The 22,801-nt window shown below is 57.3% G+C and overlaps 2 protein-coding genes across 4 annotated transcripts in view; one reads left to right on the top strand and one right to left on the bottom strand.

Moving 5' to 3' along the window:
- Positions 1-468: 468 nt before the first annotated feature.
- The window catches only part of RSPH14 (radial spoke head 14 homolog), a 68,694-nt gene continuing 46,361 nt past the window's right edge, over positions 469-22,801 (bottom strand). For both annotated transcript variants that reach the window (XM_081122466.1, XM_081122465.1), the window contains exons 5-7: positions 3,646-3,871; positions 2,403-2,539; positions 469-768 (exon numbers count right to left, since the gene is read on the bottom strand). In XM_081122466.1, the coding sequence (XP_080978592.1) occupies positions 530-768; positions 2,403-2,539; positions 3,646-3,871 (602 nt within the window). In that variant the 3' untranslated portion in view covers positions 469-529. The remainder of the gene's footprint in view (positions 769-2,402; positions 2,540-3,645; positions 3,872-22,801) is intronic.
- Positions 9,630-22,801, top strand: part of GNAZ (G protein subunit alpha z) — a 46,809-nt gene continuing 33,637 nt past the window's right edge. Inside the window, exon 1 of one of the 2 annotated variants that reach the window (XM_081122463.1) lies at positions 9,630-9,830. The gene's annotated coding sequence lies outside the window, so the exon portion shown is untranslated. Of the gene's footprint in view, positions 9,831-10,179; positions 10,430-22,801 lie in introns of those variants that run through there. The other variant, XM_081122464.1, reaches the window with a different exon arrangement.

The following is a 22,801-nucleotide window of genomic DNA, read 5'->3' as shown; positions in this document are numbered from 1 at the left end:
AGCATCCCTGAGTGCTCATCCCTGGGAGGGCCTCTTACAACTCACCCTCCTCCAGCAAGAGCGCACATGGGGTAACACCTCTGGCCTTCCTTCCTGCTACCCACCATGGGAAGGGAGCAGACCTGGCTGATCAGGGCCATGCCCTGCCACACCCATGGTCCTGGTCACTCCAATGTCCAAAGCTTGGGTGATGCCTGGTCCAGCTGTGTTTCTTCCCCCCAACCAACTCCCTTCCCCCCATCTCTTGTCCCTGGAAGGCTCAGCCCTGCCCTCTACCTTCTAAGGGGACTCTTGGTCCCAGCAGAGAGCAGAGTTGCTTCCCACCAGTCCCTGGGCCCTGAGTTCAGCCTGTGCTGCCTCATCTGGCCACCTGTAACCTGGTCCTTCTGGACTGGGCATGTCCCCTTTGGCAGGAGAGAGAGGGATTTGACCATGCACCATGAACATCAGTGACATTCAGACCCAAGAGAAAGAAATTCAGCCCATTTATTCAGGCATGGAGCTTATCAGGTCTCGTTGCACAAGAGGCTCAGGGTTTCCACTGAATGACTTTGATGGCCACCTGGGCCGCCCTCTGCACGGCCTCATTGTTCTCCACCTCAAGGACACGGAAGATGGGCAGATGGGCCTTCAGGAACTTGCGGCCCTCTGGGGCCTCAGCCAGCATGGTAAGGGCCTTGATGGCATTCAGGCGGGCCTTCCTGAAGGTCGAGTTCAGCAGATTCAGGAGTGGGTAGATGACATCTGCATCCAGGGCTGCATACTTCCCTGTGGGTTACCAACACCAGGCATTCCTAAGGGGGCCTCTGCCCCACCTTCTCGCACCCCGCAGTCCTCCCCCAGCTTCTGGCCTATGCAGCCTCAGAGGAGGCGCCACCTGCTCCCAGAGCGCCCTCCTTCACCCCACCCAGGCCCTTGCAATCTCTTCTGCCTCCAGCCTAGGTCAGGCTCCGTCATCTCCTGCCCCTCCAGCCCAACTGGCTTGCCTTCATAGTACTTACAGTCCAGTGGGGACACAGACATTCGATGTGTAAAGGAAACACCCCTCCTTAACCCTTCACTGCCTTCCCCAACCCCCCACCCCACCTCAACTGCTCAAAGGTGTGGCTGCCCCCTGTCCCCAACCTTACTGCCCTGAACACTCTTCTTTTTGCTGCTGGGACCTATCCAGCCCCTCCTTTGCTCTGCTAACTCCCACTGTCCTCTGGGTCAGCACCAACACTCCTCGCAGAGAAGGCTTTGCCCCTGCCCTGAACCCACTGCATGTAGCACTTCTCCTTCATGTCACTCATCTCTCTGCCACTCCCACCAAATTGTAGACACCGAGGCTGAGACATCTGGGTCTCTACCACCCAGCACAGTGGAGTACCAGCTCCGGAAAAAATGGCCTTGCATCCCTAGGTTCAGGCCATTTCCCAGGCCCCCCATGAGCCCTCTGGCCCTCCAAGAGCTCTCACAGGGACCCGGAGTGGAGACACTGCACTGAGGATGCCCACGAGATAAACACACAGGGAGCCCCTGCCCCTGCCCGTTGGTTAGCATCCTAACCAACAATCAAAATGGGGCTGTGGACTCTGGGAAGGCCCAACCTCTCCCCCTCTGGTATGTCTCAGATTCCACCACTAGGGTCAAGTGGGGAGTGGCTGGAAGGTCCCCACTATGGGGTCTTTGCGGCATGCTCATTGAGGAACAGAGGCCCAGGCAGTCCTCCGAGGAACACCAAGGAAGCCTGGGGTGGACATAGGGCTGGTGCAGGTGAAGGTGGGCCATGGGGAGGGTCAGACAGCTTTCAGAGGTCACCATGGAGGGATGGCCTGCCCTGGCCTCCAGGTGGGAGAACCAGGCCCAGTCCCTTCCATTAGCCTAGCGTTTGATAACAGCATATAGAAGCCTGAGTGGCTGGGAGTTCCAGGGTTGGGGAGATAATCTTACACTCTGAGCCCCACCCCCAGCTGAGAAAAGCCATTTCAATCACCACAGAAGCAAGGGCTCTAGGGTTTGCTTAAACCTCAGGATAACAGAATCATGAATGGCAACCTAATGAATCCCAGAATCAGGGCTCACAGGAGGCCTGGGACAGAGGCAGGGATTCCAGGCCCAGGCAGTAGCCTGCAAGGAAGGGACAGTGATCCTAATGCTAGTGACCAAGTGACATGGCTGGCAGCCCACTATGGCCAGGAAGAAGAGGGCAGGCAGAACCTGGGACCCGGACTTGAGAGGACTTCAACAACAGGCCAGGAGCATTTTGGCAGGGCAGGAAGGGGGCAAGATGAGTTCTGAAAAGCTGGCCAGGGTAGCCAACATGCTGGGAGGCTGTAGTGATGCCCACCCCCACCAGTTAGCTCCAGTGCCCACACAGGATACCTCGCCCACCTGGATACCCACCCAGCAGACTGCCTCACCTTCGGTGGTCACCATGGCGTACATGAGGGCCCCAGCGGCATTGGCCTGCACCTCCTCCACCCGGTCTTTCAGCAGGTGCACCAAGATGGGGATGACATCATACTGCCACACCTGCTTCTTGCCCTCCAGGGGGATGCTAGGCCGGAGAGGGGGCAACTCAGTGGCTTTGCTTGGTTGGAGGAAGGGATCAGGACCCAGGACCACCCCAGGGGGACACCAGAGGAAAGGACTTGTGTTGGGACCATCCCTGGCGGTCCAGGCCTGGCCAGGGCCTGGGACATTGGTGTGAGGTTGAGCCTCTTTCCTACACTCAGACAACCAGGGAGCATGGCCTGGAGCCACTGAAGGTAAGACCTCCCAGGAGCCAGGGGGTGATGGAAGCTTGCTCTAGGTATCATGGGAAGAAACCAAATATATGCCCTGGCCCCTAAAGAGGAAGAAGCAGGACCCAGGGAGGGTGGGAACCACAGGGAGACTCATTTTGTCTCCTTAAGAGTTCTAGCTGGCAGGACAGGCTAAGCCATGCAAACAGCAGTCACCCTCAGGTGACATGACCTTTTTGGTCACTTTTAATCCTGGCATTGTATGAAGCTATGAAAATGAAAGTAGAGGACTCCAAAGAGCTTCCCAAAGTGTGAGAGGGTGAACACCGTCCCCTAAAAGAGAAAGGGTCCTTGGGCCAGGAAACACTGCCCATGGGCCCTATGGAAGAGTCACAGTGCACGGCCCTCCTGCAGCAAAGGGCCCAAGTCACTTGGTTGAATCAACCTTTGCCAAACTCGCTGCCCATAGACCTTTCATATGGGCGACACTCTTAATAAAAGCTCAAAAGACACAGGTGTTTCATGTCCCAGTCTGGGAAGCACAGGGTTGGCCAGCCATTGGCTCTGATATTGTGAGGCTGTGGAGTTTAAGGTGAGTGGACCTCCACCTCAGGAACATGACAAAGGTACAGGGTCCTGCAGGGATCCCACAGCAAGTGCCGCTGAGGCAGGAGCAGGGTTCTCACCTCGCACCACTGGCCTCTGTGTGTGTGTGTTGAGGGGGTGCTGTCCTGTGCATCATAAGATGTGGAGCAGCGTCCCTGGTCTGTACGCACTCGATGCCAGGAGCACCCCCTCACTCCCACGCTGCAACATCAGAACAGTCTCTGAACAGACGGTGCTGCATGTCACCTGGGGAAGCTGGGCCCAGGGCCGGCCACCACCGCCCTCCCTGCTCCATCTGCACGGCAGGCCTCACCTGACGGTAATAAGCGTATAGGCGGCTTTGCTGCGGATCTTTTCATTGCTGTTGAGGAGCATCTCCTTCAGGAAGGGCACCACGCGGCTGGTCAGCGCCTCGGTGGCATCCTCCAGCAGGCAGGCCGCCAGTGTGTCCAGGAGGAGTTCCTGGATCCTCTCCTCCTCCAGGTGCAGCTTCTGCACCAGCGAGGGGATCAGGCCGCTGATGACAATGCCCTGGGCCCCTGTGGGAAAGGAAAGGGCACTGAGGGTGGGCTGACACATCCCCTACCCATGCTGGGTGTCATGCAGGGGTGAGGAGAGTCCTGCAGGGTCCTGCAGGAGGCTGGACAAGACAACCTGTAAATGCCCCCACTACCAGGCAGGACGACTGGGCAGCCAGCAGGGTGATAAGCAGGGCTGGGGTCCATGAGTCCCCAGAGGACCTGGAAAGGTCCCAACCTTTGGTCGCCTATGACTGGGGAGCATTGGCCTTAAAGAGGTGCTCAGTGGCCTGGGATGCAGCCACCTCTTGGAGAGCACAGCAGCTCACCCCTGGGGAACCCAGGCACACAGGAGCCCCTGTCCCTTCCCCACCCTGCAGCAGAGGGAAGCATTGAGTGGGAGACCAGCTAGGCCCCTCCTTCCCACCTGCAACACCTCTAAGCTGCTAAAGACCCCAGACCAGACTGGCTGATCCTTGAAGTCAGGAGAAAGAGCTTGAATTGGGGCCTAAGGGGGAAGATTTAGAGTGAACAGGCCAGCAACTTATCCACCAAAAAGCTGTGTCCCCAACCAAAGGTGACAGGAAATCCAGAGTCTGGCCAAGGGGTTGTGAAAGGGCCTGGTGCACCAAGGGAGGGGGATCCACATGGCATGGCTGGCCGCTGGTGCCGGGAGAAGCACAGGCAGTGAGCCTCCCTGGTGAAGGGGCTCCACCTTGCTCTTTCTGCCCCGGTCCCTCCTGGGGAATGCCTGCGTGCTGCTGCCCCAGAACCGGCCCCAGTGGCAGCCCTAGGGGCCCAGTTCCCATGTGCCCAGAGCAGCACACACGGGGAAGGGAGCGAGATGCCACCAGGGAGAGCAGCCCTTCCCCACGGCACAAGGGCAGCGGTTACTACTACCCTGAAGCCCACCCTCTCCTCTGCCTCCCCATCAGTTCACCCCCACAGAGGTGGCCAGGAGCAAACACCTTTCTCTTCCGCCCTCCCCAGCTAAACCCTTTAATTTACTCGAGAGAGACAAATAAACAGGTTAATTAGCCTAAAGGTCTCTGTGTGCCAATTAGCACCAGGATTTCCTCTTTGAAGAGGTCACCCCAGTCTTTCTCCTTCACTCTCAAAGGACATCAAATGGCAGCCCCAGGGTGAGAGGGGTGGAGTGAGAGGAGTGGAGAGGCAGGGCAGCAGGGTGGCAGGTCCAGCAGCTCCCAGTGCCCCTGGCCAGCTCCTCATTGGGGTGGTGGAGCAGCCACTCACGACAGAAAAAGCCATTTCCTGTTGATCAAGAGTACTGGGCTTTTTAAAGCTTTAATACAAGGAGATTTCCCCCAAACAGCCTAGGTTTGAACTTCTAAATGTATCCAGCTATGTGACCTTAGACAAGTCATTTAACTTCTCTGAGCCTGGTTTCCTCATTATTAAATTGAGCTTACCTGGTAGGGGGTTTTGCAATGCCAATGGGGTAGTGGGTGGGAACATGCTCTGTGTAAGGGACTGTCACTGTATGCCCAGGACATCTGGGCCTAGCACAGCAAGAGTCCCAAATTCCACCAACATTGAGTCCCAGCCACGAGCACCTGTGGGGCAGGGATAAGGGGGAGGGAGTGGGATACAAAGACAAAAGCTGTACAGTCCCTGCCCTGCAGGAGTGCCTAGCAATGGGCCACACAAGTCGCCTCTCCTGGGTGCCTGAGCCTCTCTCTCTGTCAGCCCTCCCTTCTAGACAGACCACCGACAGAAGCACACTGAGGCCTCCCGCCCCTGCTTTGCTTCCCGTGCAGGCACCAGTCCACAGGCTCCCTACCTGCCCCGGGCATGGGTCCCTCTCAGCCACAGCCTGGGCAGCTCACAGTGGGGAGGTGACAATTTTACTCTCCAAGAAGGATTTTGCTGGCTGATGGAGGGAGAAGGTTCCTGGCTGACAACACCTGAGCAAAGGCCCGGGGGCAGGGGTGGAGGGGCAGTGAGGAATTTGTGCACCAACCAATCAGGGCTTGACTGTGGCCTCACTTGCACCTAGGTCTGGCCTTCCAGGGAAACCCAGGGAAAACCACTACTGCTGGAGCCACAGGCTGGGGGGCTGGAGGAGGCAGCGCACAGGGAGGGGGTCAAAGTCATCACCACCACTGCCCCCCACCTTAATGAGGAAACCGAGGGACAGAGGGGCACCTCAAGTGCCCAAGGCCACACAGCAGCAGGAGCCAGGCTAGGGCCCTCAGCTAGGTTTCGTTTCTCAGGCATTTGTCTAGGGCCTCTGCTTCTAGAAATGCTGAGTACAGGGACCCGGGTTCTTTTTGAGACAGAGGGAGAAAATTAAAAATAAAAAGCATGCCGGGTGTGCCTCTCTGCTCGTTCACTTCGCTTCTTTTCAGCTAAAAGGAGAGTAGCAGGCCTGGCTATTTATAACTAACCCAGATCTGCAATAGCTTATTCAAGTGTCTTTGGGGGTGTGGTGCATAGACCCCAAGGAAACAAACTGGAGAAACCCACCTGGCCCTGTCACAGCCTGAAAATTGGCCAGTAGGGGTTGGGGGAACAGGACAGGTAAGTCGCAGAGCCAAGTCAGCCAGAGGGGACGATCACCAGAGGTCCACAGGCAGTGAGACACCACCAGCACCACCCTTGGGGAGACTAGTGGGAGAGTCGGACAGGACTGGTCATTACAGCACAGGTTGACACATGTGTAGAGGAGGAGTTCCAGGGTCCTAGGGCTCTTGATGTGCAGGAAGGGAGGCCCAGGGGAGCAGGGCCTCATAGGGTAGAGAAGGCACGGGCCACCAGTGTTTGGGAAGGGCCCTGATTCAGCATGGCTGATGTGCGAGGATGGGTGTGGCCGCTGATGAGCCAGGAAGCTCCGCTGGGATTGAGGGTCACGATGCCCACAGCGTGGACCCCCACTTCGGTTGCTGTTTGGTCATTTCCTGGGGGCGGGGTTGACACCACCTCCAGGGGAGGCTCCTCAGCCAGTTGTCCCTGCTGGGTTGGTGAGATGCTGCATAGGTTCAGTCACCAGGGCCCTATTCCTTTCTACCATAGAGCCCAGATGCTGTCTCTGGTCCTGTCGTCCTGGCCAGTAAGGACTCATGACTCATAACACAGCCCGGGGACTACACATCTGTGCCTGGCACCCTGGGCCCACCATCACTCATAGTGACTCACCTGTCCAGCGTTAGCCTTGTATGGCCCCCATGCCCTGAACTCCTGGCAGAATGACCCCCGCCTGTGCCTGCCTTTGCCCATGGGGATGTTTCTCTGGCCTCAGCTTACTCAGCCTTGCTTGCAATAGCATGTGACATGATTAACTCTGTCTTCCTTCTTGAGACACTCCCTGGTTTCCTGGCCACTTTGACAACCGCTCCTCCACCTGCCTAGCAAGTGCCACCCCTTCCTCCGGCATCTCATGTGGGCCCCCTCTTTGGTCCCCCCATCACCCCGCCCCACCTCTGGGCCAGCTCCTTCTCTACATGGCTGCAGCCACCACACCACCTTCTCCTGACACATGCTGTTACCCCGTGATCCCACGGTCCTCCCCTGAACCCAGCCTCATGCACTGACTTCTCTGCTTCATTTGTTCGGGACTGACTAGTTGTTTCTGTTACCTGATTCTTTATATTAGGACAATACACATTATGGGAACATGCCCACTGTAAATATGAAACAAAAAATTGCCTTCCTCCCTCTCAAATTTAAAAAGCTAACTATAAAACTCTCTGGTGGGTCTCCACCATCAAGCCTCGAACAGTTGCAATGGTGGGTTTTGTTCCGCTGTTGGCCTCTGCCCCACAGACAGGAAGGTCTAGCAGGCAGGGCTGGGTCTCTCTAAATCCTAGAACTGGACCTTGAACTGTGCCTAGTGCAGAGGAGGCCATCAATGAGGATTTCTGTGTGAAGGATTACAAACATTGGTAGGTACCATGTGACCTCTCGCTTTGAGGTGGCCACCAGGGTCCAGCAGCCCCATTAGACCCCTCAATGGACTAGCCTCTGATCTCACACCTGCACTGCCTGCTGCAGAGGTTCATCTCATGCTTGCATCTAGGTTCGCCCTTGCAAGCAGCTCAACTCTAACCCCTGATCCTGCAACAGAATCTGTTCTCCCTCATCTTTGAACATGTGCCAATGGGCATCCTTCCTCAGAATCACCCTCTAGGGATAGTCTATTGGTGTCCCCTTTTGACAGAAGAGGGAACTGAGGCTCAGCCAGGTAAGTCACCCAAGGTTATACAGGTAATGGCAGCAGAGCTGGGCCTGTGCTTCACTTTCAGCCCCCTCTCCCCTCTGATCCACCCCAAGGCAGGGCCTGTGTCACTGTCTTCCTGCTGTCACGGCTGCTGGCCTCTGCGTGGTTCTCCAGGCAGAGGCCCAGCCTAACCCAGCCTGCTGCAATGGAGGACATGCACACAGAGGAGCCCTCAGTGCTGGCCATACTCCTTTGGTACTCATTGGCCACCTCCAGCTAGTACTGGGCCAGGTCTAAGTTCGTCTCAGGATGCCCATCACCAACCTCTATCCTGTTCCTGACAGTTTAGGCAGCTCCTTCGCAGGTGGGCTACAACCCTGAGGGTAGGTAGCGCAATGGTCTCCATTTCACAGCAAAGGAATCCTACCAGAGAGGTCATGGGATGCTGTTGAGATGCCACAGTGGCAGAGCCAGATCCCGGCCCCTGACCACAGACCTGGGCTGGGCCAACACCCCATCTACGTCTGCCAATGGTCAGCTGCAGTGCTTCTGTGCCCATGAGCGGGGTGCTCCTTGTAATATGACCACAACAGTGTAAAATGATAAAGTCGGTGTTGGCTGCGAGCATCTGCACTTTACCAGGGATGCTCAAGGATGTACAAAGCTTCAGGTTACAATAATGGAAAAGGCAGAGGAGGCATTAATGCCTTTTAAGCATAGGAGTGAGGGGCTCCTGGCTCTGAGGCCCACAGATGGACTCCCCCTAAAATTGAAAACAGAATTGGACAGACTGCCCTCAGATGCATTTTGCTGAACATCCCATGCCTTCTGCAAGCTTCCATCCCAAAGAAGTCAATGGGACCCTGGCCTTTACTGGGCTGACTCCCTCTCACCTCTCTGGTGCAGGGGGCAGCTCCTGCGCCCTTCTCCCTCCCCTCCCTTCCAAGACAATCTTCGGTGCCAGAATTGCCAGGGACCCTGAAGAGATGGGTGGGCAAGCAAAGGATGGCTAATGCGCCCCCCATCGCCGCACAGACCTCACCGGTGTAAACCTTTAGGGTTTGCACAGCCCTTTCACACGTTCTAGTGGGTTGTCCCGACAATTCAGGGAAGCGGTTGCCACTAACTCTACTTTGTACAACAGGCCCAGATAGGTCAATCGGTTGCCCAAGGTCGAGGAGTTCATAAAAGGCCAAGCTGAGTTTGAATTCGGGCCGGGGAGGCGAGCTAGGGCAGGGGCCATCGACCGCTCTCAAGCTCGGTCTCCAGATCTGCTAGAGGCAGTTTCACTGGGTCGGAGCCGCGGTCTCGGGGTAGCCGGGTCCAAGGGCCGCCAGAGCCGAGAACCCGCGCCGGGTTGCGGCGCGCGCCGAGCCGCGGCCCCGCCCCTGCCCGCCGCCATTGGGCTTCGAAGGCGTCCGTCAGCCGCTCGTACCCAATAAGCAGCGATTGGACTCTCGGGGCGGGGCGGTGGCGCCCGGCGCGTGGTCACCCGCCGGCGCGCGGCACCCCCCGCCCGCGGTTGGCCTGGCAACGCGCTGCTCTCGCGGCTCCGCCCCCTGCCGGCGGCGGCAGCGCGGGGCGGGCGGACCCGCGGGCGGCGGGCGACGGGCGGCGCGGGAGAGCGGGCGGAGGGAGCCAGGGCGGCCGGAGTGTGTGCGCCGCCCGCGGTCCGGTCACGTCCCCGCGCGGGCGCCGCCGCCCGCGTCGTGCGGAACGAGGGCGCCGCGGCCCTCGCTTGTCACCCCGCCCGCCCGCGCCGCCCGGAGCAGCTCGGCGGATGCACGGTGCTGCGGCCCGGAGGTGAGTGAGTGGACCCGCGACCGGGGAGTGCGGCTAAGCCTCGGGGGGCCGGGGGCGCGGCCCGGGCATCTACCCCACCCCCACCCAGGGCCCCGCCCGGGCCTTTGTGCTGGGGATCCGCCCGGGCTGGGGGTGCCGGGTACAGCGACAGGGATGCCCGTCTGGGGTGGGAGGCGGCGAGGGCGGGGATGCCGGCGAGGTGGGCTAGGGGTGCCCCCGGGCCCGGCAGGTGCTGGGACGGGGTACCACCAGGCGGAGGAGCCGGCGGGAGGGGGCGGCTGCGGCCCGGGCGTGGTGGACAGCGGCCGCTGGGGATGCCGCGCCACCCCCCCTTCCAGCAGCTGCTGGTGCGGAGCTGGGGCCCGGCCGGGTGACCTGCGTGAGCAGCGCTGAGGCAGGGTCTCCCTCTCGAGGGAGCGGGAAGGAGGCGACCGGGGCGGCGGGAGCGCCGACGCGTGGCCTTGGCTGAAACGCAGGAGAGGGCCCCGGATACCTGGGCCCGAGGACCGATGGCTCTCAGTTTTCGGTCACCGCTCGTCACCGCTCTTGCAGTGAGCAGGTTGCTCCGATGCATTTAGAGCAAGAGGAGCATCGACGCGGTACGATTTTGATACGTTCCTGGCTCAATATTTTTTCCCTTAAAAGGCGGTGGGGGTGTTGGGGGGAGGGCTGTGAGGGCCTCGGGGCTGGGGCTCGAGATCCTGCGGGAGAGATCCGAGGGGACTCTGCCTTCAGGGCGGTGCTGAGCTTATGGATGATGGCAGGAATCCGCCTAGGCCGAGAACCGGGGTTCTCTGTTTCTAGGATGGAAAGGCAGTGCAAGACCAGGGTTCCTTGGAGTCGGTGTCTGAGGATGGATGGAGCCGCCTGGTAGGCGAAGTTGGCCAGGCTTCAGGAGACAGCCCAGCCCCTGACCAGCTTTTTTCCTGCCCAAGTGATTTCCCTGCCCTGGGGACCCAGTCTTGCTGCCTTGGCTCAGTCTGGAGGTAGCTCCTTGGCCAAATTCGATTAAGCAAATATTTACTGAGCATTTGCTCCCCCAGGGCCCAGCGCTGGGGTGGGAGTGGATGGGATCTGCCCTTCAGGGACTGACTCACCACCCCACAGGGGAGCCAGGTCTTTGCTCAGATAACCCACCCAGTGTGTGCGTTCTGGGGTCTCCCGAGGGACCTTAAAGAGGTGACCCAGGCTGGAGTCAGACAGGCCTGTGGGTAAAGTGACATTTGAACTGGAGCTTGAAGGACACAGGCACAGTTGGGGTGGGCATTGCAGACAGAGGGGAGAAAATGGTCTGAGGCATAGAGGAGCTCAGACAGTTGGGTCTGACAGGTGCAAAGGGAGTGCTTGGGAAACCATAGGAGGTGTGGCAGGAAAGGTGGGTGGGGGCCCCGCATAAGGCTTGAGGGAGCTGGGGGAAGAGCGGCCCCCTGCTTGTTAGCTGTGGCTGTTCACTGGAAGCCGAGGTCCCCTCATCTGTACGAGGGAGCCATGTGTAACCCAGGAGCTGGGGTGGGCCTGGGGAAGAGCTTGAAAGGCCTCGGAGGACGCCCTGCAGCCTAGGACTACCTTTCCAGGCACCTTGTCCCTTGGGCAAGGCCAGGAAACTGAGTAACCAACCACCTTACTACCTTCCTGGCCAGGCTGGAAGACGATGTTTAGCTGTTGTCCCTGTGGGGTGTGGACATCAGGGAGCAGTAACTGTGGAGCCCGGGAGTCTCCATGCAAGGGCTGATGGTGTGGGAGGGCCTGGCCATGCTCTTGCTCTGATGAAGTGGCATGCCTTCAGCAACAAGACACTAGCGTTTGGTTTAAAACTCTTCTCTTGTGTTCCTCTAACAGACAGACCTTGGCTTTCTGAGACATGAGGTGCATAAGACATAGTCCCTCCCCCTCAGAAGGCCCTGTCACCTTCTGCCATAGATCTGCTTGCTTACTCGCTCCCAGGGATGTTTTGCTCTCCCTCTGAAGGGGCTGGGCTGTTTGTTACTCATCTGTGTTTCTTGCCCTTCCATCCCCACCCCCAAGCACACGCCCGCTTTTGGGTGAGGCCCAAGGTGCCGCAGCGAGAGCAGGCAACCCACCTACCCTCATGAGGTGCTTCACTCTGTACCTGTTGCCCACCCTGTTCTGGGGGCCTGCCATGACTCTAAATTTGGGACACGGAATAAATTCCTCCCTCTGTCCCAGCTGCTCAGCTCTTCTGTTTCCTGGAGTCCCAGGAGGAAAAGTGCCTTGGTCTGGACCTCAGGGGCTTCTAACACAATTCCAGGACCTCTGGGTAACCAGGTGGACTTGGTAAGACTGCCCAGGGCAACTGCAGAGAAGCTGGTGGGATGGAGCACTGAATGGCAGGGAAGGCTGGCCTCAGACTCAGGGTGTGGCCTCAGCGTGGTTGCCTTATGCGTACATGCAATGGCAGTGTGCTGGGTCTTCATCCCCTGGACCTGCCGCTGAGGCAGCCTGTGCCACCCCATGCTGGTAGCCCTCAGAAGATCTGAAACACTGTGGCTGTAGGGCATTCTCACTACAGCTGACCATGGTGGGGCTCACAGGAACTCTGAAGGAGGCAGATTAGCACACTGCTCTCCCACAGCCCCCAGGAAGGAAACCTGGGATAACCAAGTCCCCAGAGGCAGGCCTTCGAGCGCCATGGTTGACAGGAAGGAAGATGAAAGGAAATGGACAGACATTGGGGCAGACGCTGTATCAGCCCCAGGCCGGAGCCTGAAGTGGTAGCCTGACAGCTTGTGCAGACTGGGGAGGGCACGGGAGGGCCCAGACTCCCTACAGGGAGAGGAGGGCAGAGGGCAGAGCTCTGGGTGAAGCATCAGAAGACCTGGCCATGCTGCCCCCGGCCTACCCCTGTCCTCCCTGAACCACTTCATCTTCATCTATAAACAGAGCCAAAAGTCCCTGCACAGGTCCCCTGCCTCACATTTGGCCCCTGTGAACTCACAGGGACTAACTCACAGAGACTGTCTGACGGGTCCTGGAGCACATGGGAAGAGACATCAGCCCTCCGTACAGAGCCCGAGAAAAACAGAACCTCACACACTGTTCATTCAGTTGTTCCTTTAGCTAATATTTGCCAGCACCTGCTGAGTGGTAGGCACTATGCCAGGCACAGGGGTATAGCAGGGAGCAGAACAGATGCAGTGTCCACTCTTGTGGCACTCACATCAGATGTGGGGGAGGCTGACACAACACCTGTGTAACTGAATGCCAGGAGGGATAGGTGCCTTGAGAGGAGGAAGAATCTCTGGTGAAGGCACCATGTTGGTGCAGTGCCATGGTAAAGCAATGGGAGGGTCAAGTGACTGACAGAAGAGCACCAGGGGACAGCAAGTGTAAATGCATTGAGGCCAAACAGTTCAGCTGCTGGAGGTCCAAGTGGCTGGAGCCCAGTAGAGGGTTGGGTTGGGGGGAGCTGTGGAGCAGGTCAGGTAGGGCTCTGCAGGCCCCAGTGATGCTGGAAGCCCTGGGCAAGTTTGGAACAGAGGAGACACTTGAGCTAATTACACTTTTAAAAGACCTGTCTGGCTGATGGGCACGAGGGCAAGACCAGAAGGCTCTTAGGGGCTGTTGCGGCATTTGGGGTGAGGAGCAGACAGATGGGGGTCATTAAAGAGGACCTGCTGCTGGGGAAGAAGCAAGGAAAATAGCTCTAGAAGGTCGGAGTTGGCATTGGCTGAGAAGGAAGATGCAGACTCATTTGTGAGAGGCAGGGCATTGGGAGTTGGGTTAGGTCCCTGGCAGGACATGGGTGCATGTGGCAGTCAGAAGGAAGAGCGAGTCTGGGGAAAGAAGCGTGGAGTGTTTGCACTAAGTGTATGGGAAGCCAGGGACCGGCAAGGTCACTTGGGGATCGAGGGTTGATGGGACCAGGAGGGCTGGGCCAGGCCTCAGGGCCTTCACCGCTCAAAGCCTGAGCTAAGGGTTATCGGAGAAAAGAGACTAAGGACTGACCCAGTGAGTAAGGCAGGAGCACAATCAGGATGGCCATGCAAGATGTATGTATTCCCAGGAGGGTGAGTCCCCTGCAGCAGATGCTGTGGTGGACATGGGGTGCATGGGGACTAAATAACATGGTCAGGACAGGCTACATAATTTGTAGGGCCCTTGTTAAACATGATTAAGCATTTTAGGACAGTGACAGCAAAGCATTACAGAGGCATGGGGCCCTATATAACTGCCTGTGTGCATGCCCATGAAGCCTGGTTAGTGGTGGCTGCTAGGACAGTGCCGCTCGTCCATCACCTTCTCTCCCCTTCCTTTGCCTCCCTTGGGCAGGTGGGAAGTTTGGCACTTGGGGCCACTAGGGTTAGCACCCTTCGTGCGTCACCCTGGCTTCCCTGTATGTGGCTTCTTACCCCTCTGTCCCTTGACCCCCAATGGCCTCTGATAGGAGGCACAGCTCAGGAGTTGAGGATCATGGAGTCCTGTAGTCAGGATCTGGGCAAGCTCAGTGGGCAGCCTCACACAACAGTGGCTTCCTTGAGTTCATCTCTTTTCAAAGGAACCTGCTACATCACAGAGTTTTAGTTATTTGCTTCCAAATTAAGGTATAACTCTCTTTTAGAGACATCCCTGGAGAATTCACCAAAAAATGCTAAGAAGTGAGACTGTTGAAAATCACAGTGCTGGGAGGGTCCTTACAAACCGTGTCAGGCCCAGTATTCCTTCCAGGAGCTTCTAACCAGAAACCCACTGTGTCCATGTGGGCTTGTCCTGGCAGCACAGGCAGTGGTCAGAGCAGACCTTTAAGGAAAAGACCCTACCCCACTGAACACCTCCCCCAGCCCTGAGACGGAAAGCTATGGGACAGGGTTCCCTGGGTGGGGTGGGGGCTGACCCCCTCATTGAGGCCTGCCTCTGTGAGTCATGGAGGTCACGGTCGGTCGTGTTGGAGAAGACTCGATGTGCACATTTCCCCCAGAGCCCAAGTGCAAAACCAGGCGGTCGCAGGGAGAGCAGTAGAACCTACCCTGGATTATTGGGCAGGTACCTTTTGGTGGGGGCTGGGGGGCACAGAAGCTCACCTTGTCCTCCCACAACCAGCTCTGCCAAGAAGGGGCCTAGTTTTACCTCCGTTTTTCCCTCACAGTTAAGGAGACTGAGACCTGGGGAGATGGGTGGCTTTCCTGAGTAGGTGACTGACTAGGCCCCAGGGAAGATGCCCAGAACCCTGAAGGCTTACTTTCCAGCAGCCTGGTGTAGCCCACCTTCTTGCAGGTAGCCTTCCTCCTCCAGCCTGATGGTCTCCAGGACAGTATCCAGGAGGAGAACCTCCAGACCTTCTAATTCTCTGTTTTCATTTTGAGGTCTGTCTGTACCCTCCATCTAGAACAGCACCCATTTCCCCACCCACAAATATTGGGTACCTTTGTTTGCTGTTCATCACAGAGAACCTGGCCCTCAGAGCCCAGCCGAGCCCACTGCAGGGACTCAGGAAAAAGCTGTTGAAGGGGGGATGAATATTATCAAGTAGACAGGCCTAATGTGACCTGTTGAGTCACTCACTTGGATGCTGGGCTTCCTGATGGCTGTAGCCCTCACGTTGGAGAATGGCTCCTTCAGCTTATCCCTCTACTCCCAAGAGGTTGTGCCTTTGGATCCCAGGTATGTCTTTGGGTCTTAGGTTTAGCCAGCGAACACAAACCACCCACATTGGACATCACTGGTTAGGTGTGGTCAGGCCTGACTGTGGCTCACTCCCGAACCAGAGGCAGGTGGGCTACCCGGCTTCTCACGCTGTTACCACAGGCCCAGGTCCCCACCGTCCAGAATTGGATGCCTCAGGCTGACAGCTGGCCCCTCAGTGACATGGAATGACTTGGTGGACCCTTGGTCATGACATATAGAGGTATGTCCACGGGAAACCATCCTAAGAGGGTGAGACAAGATCCTGGTGGTAGGAAAGGAACACAATGCCCACAGTGGCCACATGATGGTGGAATGGCCTTTCCAGATAGCCCCTATGCCCAAGATTAGCTCAGCAGGGCAGCTCAGTGCAGGGAGAAGGGTACTGGATGGAAAGTCCAGAGACCTGGATTCTAGTCCTGGCCCTGCCTATGATGCTGACACTGGTGAATCAGTCCTCTCCGCTCTCTGGACCTCTGTGCCCTCCTTAAATTGGGCTGGGTCAAGAGTGCAGATAGTTTTTATTTCTTATGCCAATTCTGGAGTGGCTGCCCAAAGCACAGTGTTGAGAAGGATTCTGAGGCTGTTATGGCTCAGAAGGAAAGCATTCATGGTTGATGAGTGATGTCTCCATAGGTACAGGAGGCAGGATTTAGATGTAACTGCCAGGGACTGGCCCACCCCACTCACCACACCCTCACTCTTGCCTAGCAGCTCCAGCTCATCCTTCATCTCTCTTTACATGGCCCTTTCTGGGCGCTCACCCTGACCCCAGATTAAGTGAGGTCAGTGCTTTCTCTTCAGTGCTTCCCCAGTGACATCATGAGTCTAACTGGCAACTCGGGTCCTTGTTAAATGTCTCTTCCCATGACAGCCCCTCTCTGCACCCTGAATGAATGAATGAGCCTCGTACTGAGCTCTACTACAGCACAGAGAATCCTGCCTGGAATTGGGAGACCAGATGACCACAGAAACATGTTAAACTGTGTGGTTCCAGCTCTAAGTGTTGTAGGAGAGGACAGCACAGGAGGAGGGGGTGAGTGACCAAGAAGGCTATGAGCAGGGCGGGGTGGTGGGGAGGTGGCCTGGCCAGGGAAGGAGCAGTCTCCACATGAGGAACCTTTTTCTGAGGCCACCCACTTCTGTGCTAAGGACCTGGCTGTGTGCCTTTCCCCTCCCTTGCCCACTTCTTTGTGGCACATCCTCTGACCCCAGCTGCCCCAGTTGTGTGTGGCCTCTGGCCTATCTAACCTATCCCCTCTTGCTTCCTGTGGCCCATGGAGTGACCACCAGGACCCCAGCTGGCCTGCCACCATCACTATCGGTGCATGTGGGTTCAGTAGCCCTGTCCCTGAGCTGGGCTTTGCCCCAGCGCAGTCACCCCCCCCACCACCCCACCCTGCTCATAGCCTTTCGTTACTTCTGATCTGCTGTGCAAACATATTTCTCGATAAAATGCTGGGAAGAAAAATAGAGTGTTGCCTCCATTATCCAATTTCTGATTAATCAAACTCTCTTTGTCCTCAGCCAAAATCTATTCATTTCCCTTAAACACTGGGCCAGTGCCAAGCATCGATTTCCTCTGTGATAACACCACGCGCGTGCACATCCCCAGCCCTGCCCTGCCCTGCCCTGCCCTGCAGCAGGGAGGAGGGCAGGAGCACTGACAGGAGCAGCTCTGCAGCGGCCCACCACCACCCGCCCCCCCAGGAAGCCCCACAGCCACACTGCGCCCACCACCCCTGCTCCAGCTCCTGGAGGTCCATGGCTGGCTCTTGGGCCCTACATGGCCTCAGTCTCCAGGGGTGTTAGTCTTCTCTTGGCTATTCTGGGGCTCTCCCGGGGCAGGATGAGGGATGGAGGACCAGTGCAGAGTGGATGGGGAGGGTGCGAAAGGTGCAGCCCCTGTGACTGCTGAGGATTGGAGCAGAAGGGTGAGCTGCAGTTCCAGGCTCCCGTGGGCCAACGGCACTGGCATAGGAAGGCTGGAGCTGGGTGGGGAGGGCGGGGGCCAGGGCTTGTGAATGGGCCTTGGGGGAATACTTTCAGTGGCACCAGCACTGAACGCCCAGCCCTAATAGGTTACCACATGAAGGGGCATCCTCGACTGGGGGCTCAGAGGCAGGACAATATCCGGGTTTGCCCAGGCCAGGCAGAAGGCGACCATACATCTACTCTGTCCATCTGGAGTAGGGCTGCGCGCCTTTCTACAAGACTTCCCAGAAGTCCCCGGCTGTCCTCTCCCCTGCAATGAGTTGGCCCCTCCCTTAGTCCAAAGGGCTGGGGTAGATTTATCAGCACTTGCTTCCTGGCAGGTACTTCTGGGCCCATGGGACACATCAGTGACAAACAGACCAACAGCCCCTGCCTATGGCGCTGGCATTTTGTGAGCATGATGGGGGGCGGTCAACGTGATAAACGAGTTATGCAGCATGTTAGAAAGCAGCGGTGCCAGAGCTGAGATGAGTAGGGAGTTGTAAATAGGATGGGCCCATGGAGGGGCCCTCTGAGCCATTAGAGGGAAGGATGGAGTGGCTCTCTGGACAGTGTTCCTCACAGGGGAACAACCAGTGCAAAGGCCCTAAGTTGAGAGCGGGCATGTACTGAAGGGACAGCAAGAGGACCAATGCAGCAGGAGTGGAGAGTGGAAGGAGCGTGGGGTGGGGGCGGGGGGCAGTCAGAGAGTCGGGAGCCCATCACAGAGCCCTGGGGCCCTGGAAGGGCTTGGACTGTGGCTCTAAACTGGGATGGCAAGCTGTGGAGAGGTTTTGAGCACAAGAGGGATGCTCTGCCTTATATTTTTATAGGGATTCCCTGACTGCTGGGGGAAACGCAGAGGGCAGGAGCTGGGAGGGAGCAAGGAGGCTTGTGAGATCACTGTGGCAATCCAGATTGGGGCCTGGTGGGGGGCAGAGTACATGGTTGGATTTGGACTCAGTACTGCCCTGACCTGAGACACTGGGCTCTGTTAGAAAGGAAGGGGGAGGAGGGCAGAGGGATAGTGTGCTGGGCATGGAGAAGACGATGCCAGTGACCCCAGATACCCTTTCCTGCTGGCCCACAGTCCCCCAGCTGCAGTCATTGTTGCCTGCTCACAGCTGCACCCCTCGACAGAGAACTGCCCTGGGCCCTCAGATCCCCCTTTCCTGGAAATGCCTGGGAGGCCCTGCCCTTCCCTCAAGGGGGATTTCATTCACTCTCCAGAGCTCCCATGGGGTCAGGACTAGGGGAAAGGGCTGCTGAGACCACACCTTTGCATGGTTCCCTTCTTGGCCCTGCCTACTAAGTCTCTCTTTCCTAAACTTACTCCCTCAACCAGTCAGGCGCCCAAGAATCCCGCGCTCAGGCTCTACTTCGCAAGAATCCCATCAAGATAGGGTCAGAGGCTGCTATAGGCTGGGAGATTTCCGAGGATAGCCCATCACATATGGGAGGACCGGTGCCAGCCACTGAGAGGGACCTGGAATGGCTTCCAGTGCAGGGGCTCCAGGGTGCTGGCCTCAGGAGGACCTGCATTGCCTGACAACCTGTGCATTCCCAGACCCTTCCTCAGACCTGGGGGTGGGCCCAGGCATATGCACTTCTCTTTGAGCCACACTGGCCTTGAGTCTCAGATTCCACAGCCCACAGGCCTGTGTAAGTTTAGGAAGATTGGGGAACAGGCTGTGGGAGGGGCAAGGAAGAAAAAGGGACCCGATGGGAGGTGATGCTCACCTTCCAGGTGGGAAAGACAGAAAAGGAGCTGCTGCGAGGCAGGAGGGGCTCAAGGAAGGGACCAGGCACTTGTCTGTCCCTACAGAGCCCTCACCAGAGGATATGGCCAGGGTGTAGCCAAGGTGAGGGGATGGGATCATGGCATTCTACCCTCAGAGGCAAGGGACAGGAAATTTCAAGGCAACAGAGACCCAGAATGGTTAAGTCCAAGTCCCCACCCAGTCCAGGGGCCTGATTGATAGCCACCAGGTACCTTCGTTATGGAAACTGGGGAGCTAGGTTCTCCCCAAGACAGGGACCCCTCCATTGGCTTTTAGTGAAGGCTGCACCTCCTCCCTGTAGAGCAGTGCCTCCTTCCCCTTGTATGTGGATCCTCTCTTTATTAACTGATTTACTCCTGGCCTGATTTCCTCCTGAGTTCGTGTTCTTCAGACGATGCTCTCACATCTCATCTGGTCAGCCTTGGGGGCTGTGGACACATGGTTGAGGGCATCCAGAGCCACAGGGCTGTCCCGGGCCACAGAGGAGGGCCTCCCTGGTCATCTTTAGCAGTATCCCAAGGCCAAGAGGCTGCCTCACCAAGGCAGAGCCATCTGCTAAGGCCCCGGATGCAGCTGGGACACTGTGCACACTAACCCTGTTCCTTCTCCCATCTACTCTGACTCCAAAATAGGGAGGGGGCAAAGAAAGTGGGGTTACTTTTAAGGGGAGACCTGCTGTAGGTTTGCTGGTACCAGGCCAGTCAGGCAGGTTGGGGGGCCTGGATAGCTAACCCAGTAGCCAGGGCCCTGGTGGCTGTGGAGTGGCAGCAGAGAACACACACACACCGAGTCATGTCCCCAGGCCCCTTTCTGCTGGTGCACACTCAGTAGCATCTCACATATGCACATGCTACCATTTTTTCCAACATTTGCAGAAACTGTCATGATCAATGTAACGCAAAGTCATTCAAAAGCCTTACAGAAATCTTGGTACTCAGAAACCCTTCTACCCCTGTCCCCAAAGTTCACTGGATGAATGAACACCCCTGTTCTCATGGTAGAGTGCTCTGGCCATGACCACTGCAGGCTGAATGTTTCAGGACAATAGGCAACCTGTCCTGTGCACTTTGATGCCCACCCCTTTGGTCAGTGGTGTTTGTCCCAAGCCTGTGTGTGTCATTTGCACATGTTATTGTGATTACGTCTTGAATATCCTATAAAGTGATGACATGAATGCAGAAAGGGCCTCCGTGGAAATTCAGTAGGTGCTCTGAAAAGCCTCTGTGAAAGCTGTGGTTAGGTTGGTGTGGGCAAGACAACCGTGAGATTGGGAACAAGGAATCGTGACAGGATTCAGGTCCCAGTTACTTTGCCACCTCATACCATGTGGAGAATGTCAACTGTCCCTCGCACCTGGTGGGCTGTGGGTTAAGCAGAACAGGGACAACAGCTCCAGTAAGTGAGTCTGTGCTCTGAGAAAAGCTCTTGGCCTGCTCCAAAAGTTGGCAAGTGCATGTACGCTTATCTGTTTTAGGTTAAAATAAAATGTTTAAAGTACATATTATCATTTCTTGTGACTCTGTGCACAGTGTCCCCCACCCCCCACCCCCCCAAGGATCCTTTCTTATTTTCAGCAGGATGTGAAATGGTCAGGATAGTGTTTTCAGTGGGGCAGGAGTTGGCTGGGAAGGGAAGGGGCAGGGAGGGCTGCCAGGAATGGTAGGAGGGAGGGAGGAGGGGTGGGCAGGAGGAGGGCTCAAGAGGACCCTTCCCACTTAGTGAGAACGAGGAAATGGGAGGAGGAACTGTAAGCAGGGGGCAGGATCACAAAAGCACAGTGTGCCACATAGAATTTGGGGTCCTTGAGGAGCTTGCCTGCAACTTGGGGAGGAGGGTTAGATGTACTGGGGCACTAGGGGGAGGGGGGAGGCACAGGCAGAGGGGTTGTAGAGTCCCAGGGGTATCGAGGGCTTGGGAGTGGTCTGTGAATCAGTGAAGGCTGCCAGGGCCTGAGAGGCCTGGTGTGGACCACAGTAGACCCTCAGCCACAGGCCCCTGGGCTAGATCATGGGAGGTAACACACACCAGAGGGAGTGCTAGGGAAGCCTTGGAGCTGGCACCCATGTCTCTTGGTGTTCATCCATCTGTTCTGCATATCTTTTACAGAGACTGGCTTAGAGGGAGGTAGAGCTGGCAACCAGGGAGGGAAAATGGAGGGTAAGATGGGCCTCAGGCAGGAGGCCAGACCAACCAAGGGCACGGTGAGGGTGGTCAGGGCAGGGACCTGCAGAGAGAGAAGCTGATAGCCCAGAGCCCAACAAGGGCCGTCTGTGAACATCCCCGCTGGACTTTCCCAAGGTGAAGTCCAATCCTACTGCCTAGCCAGTGGCGCACGACTCTTCTCAGGGTCACACAATTCCAGGTGGCAAGTCTAGATGAGTCCCTGAGCTCTGAGGGGGGCTGCCTGGTGCGGCAGTGGCTAGGGGCTCTCACAGGGAGGGAGGCTCTCACCTGTCCTCAAAGGGGAACATTTTCAGCCAGGTGGGCCAGCAGGGCACTGTGGGCATGGGGAGTGGGAGACGCAGCTGGAGAGGCAGGAACCTGGGTTCCGTGGGATTCACAAAAAGGAAGGAGTGGGGTTGTGGAGGCCAGCTTTTCCCAGAGGGCACCTCCTGGGAAGGTGGCCTGTCCCTGTTCCCCATCCAGTGTTTGTGGCATCAAGGCAAGAAGGGGTTTTATCTCCTCAGGAAAATGTCTTTATAGTCCAAAAATATGTGTCATATCAAAAACCATCAGAGTGTTTGGGATGGGCCAGCCGGGTTCTGCCACATGTGCTGTGATGTAGGCCACGAGCTGTAAGGTGTGAAGATGGCATGTTGCGTTCAGCCTCACTCCCTTGCCTCGCTTTGCTGGCCTTTCCAGGGAACCAAGTGGCCAGCGTCCACCCTGGGGAGGGGTAACGCTGGATCCTGGGTATGGTTTGATGCATCCCCCCTCACCAATGGCACTGCCGTGGAAGAAAAGGGAGTCTCAAGGGGTAGGGGGCAGTTTCTGCCATCTGGCCCCTGGGAGGTCCCTACCAGGGTAGCCATCACTGAGCTACTCCCCAAGGAGCCATGGGAGGGATACTGCTGGGCAGACCTACTCTGAGCCAGGCCCAGGCAAGGCAGGGTCTCCCACTGCCCAGCTCAGCCCTTGGGTCAGCATCCCCCTCAGGAGTCCCAGCTCTACCTGCCTCCTGCCCTGCCCCACCCTCACACCCTCTCTCACCCACCCCTTGTCATTGCGTCTCCTCCAGTGTCACTTTCCTGGAACTTCTAGTCATCCCCTGCCACATGTCTCTACTTCCTCTTCTCCAGGCTCTGCTCTTATCAGAAATGGCCTCACTGACCCCCCAAGCAGAGCACAAGCTCCTTGATGCACATACTCAGTTTGTTTTACCCCATGTCCCCCAAACCCGGAGCATAGCCTGCGTACTGGGCTCAATTCCCGGAGGGTGGGGTGAAGAGCAGACAGGGCCCCGTGGGAGATTGATTGCCCAATAGGATCTGAGGGTGGAGGGCCTCAGCCTGAGGCAGGTGCCTGTGGCACCTCTTGCTGGGTGATTTAGTGCTGGGAGAAGTAGCGAAGGGTCAC

Source organism: Miniopterus schreibersii, assembly GCF_964146895.1.
Source record: "Miniopterus schreibersii genome assembly, chromosome: 20".
Taxonomy (NCBI): domain Eukaryota; kingdom Metazoa; phylum Chordata; class Mammalia; order Chiroptera; family Miniopteridae; genus Miniopterus; species Miniopterus schreibersii.
This window is presented reverse-complemented; position numbering and strand designations above follow the sequence as displayed.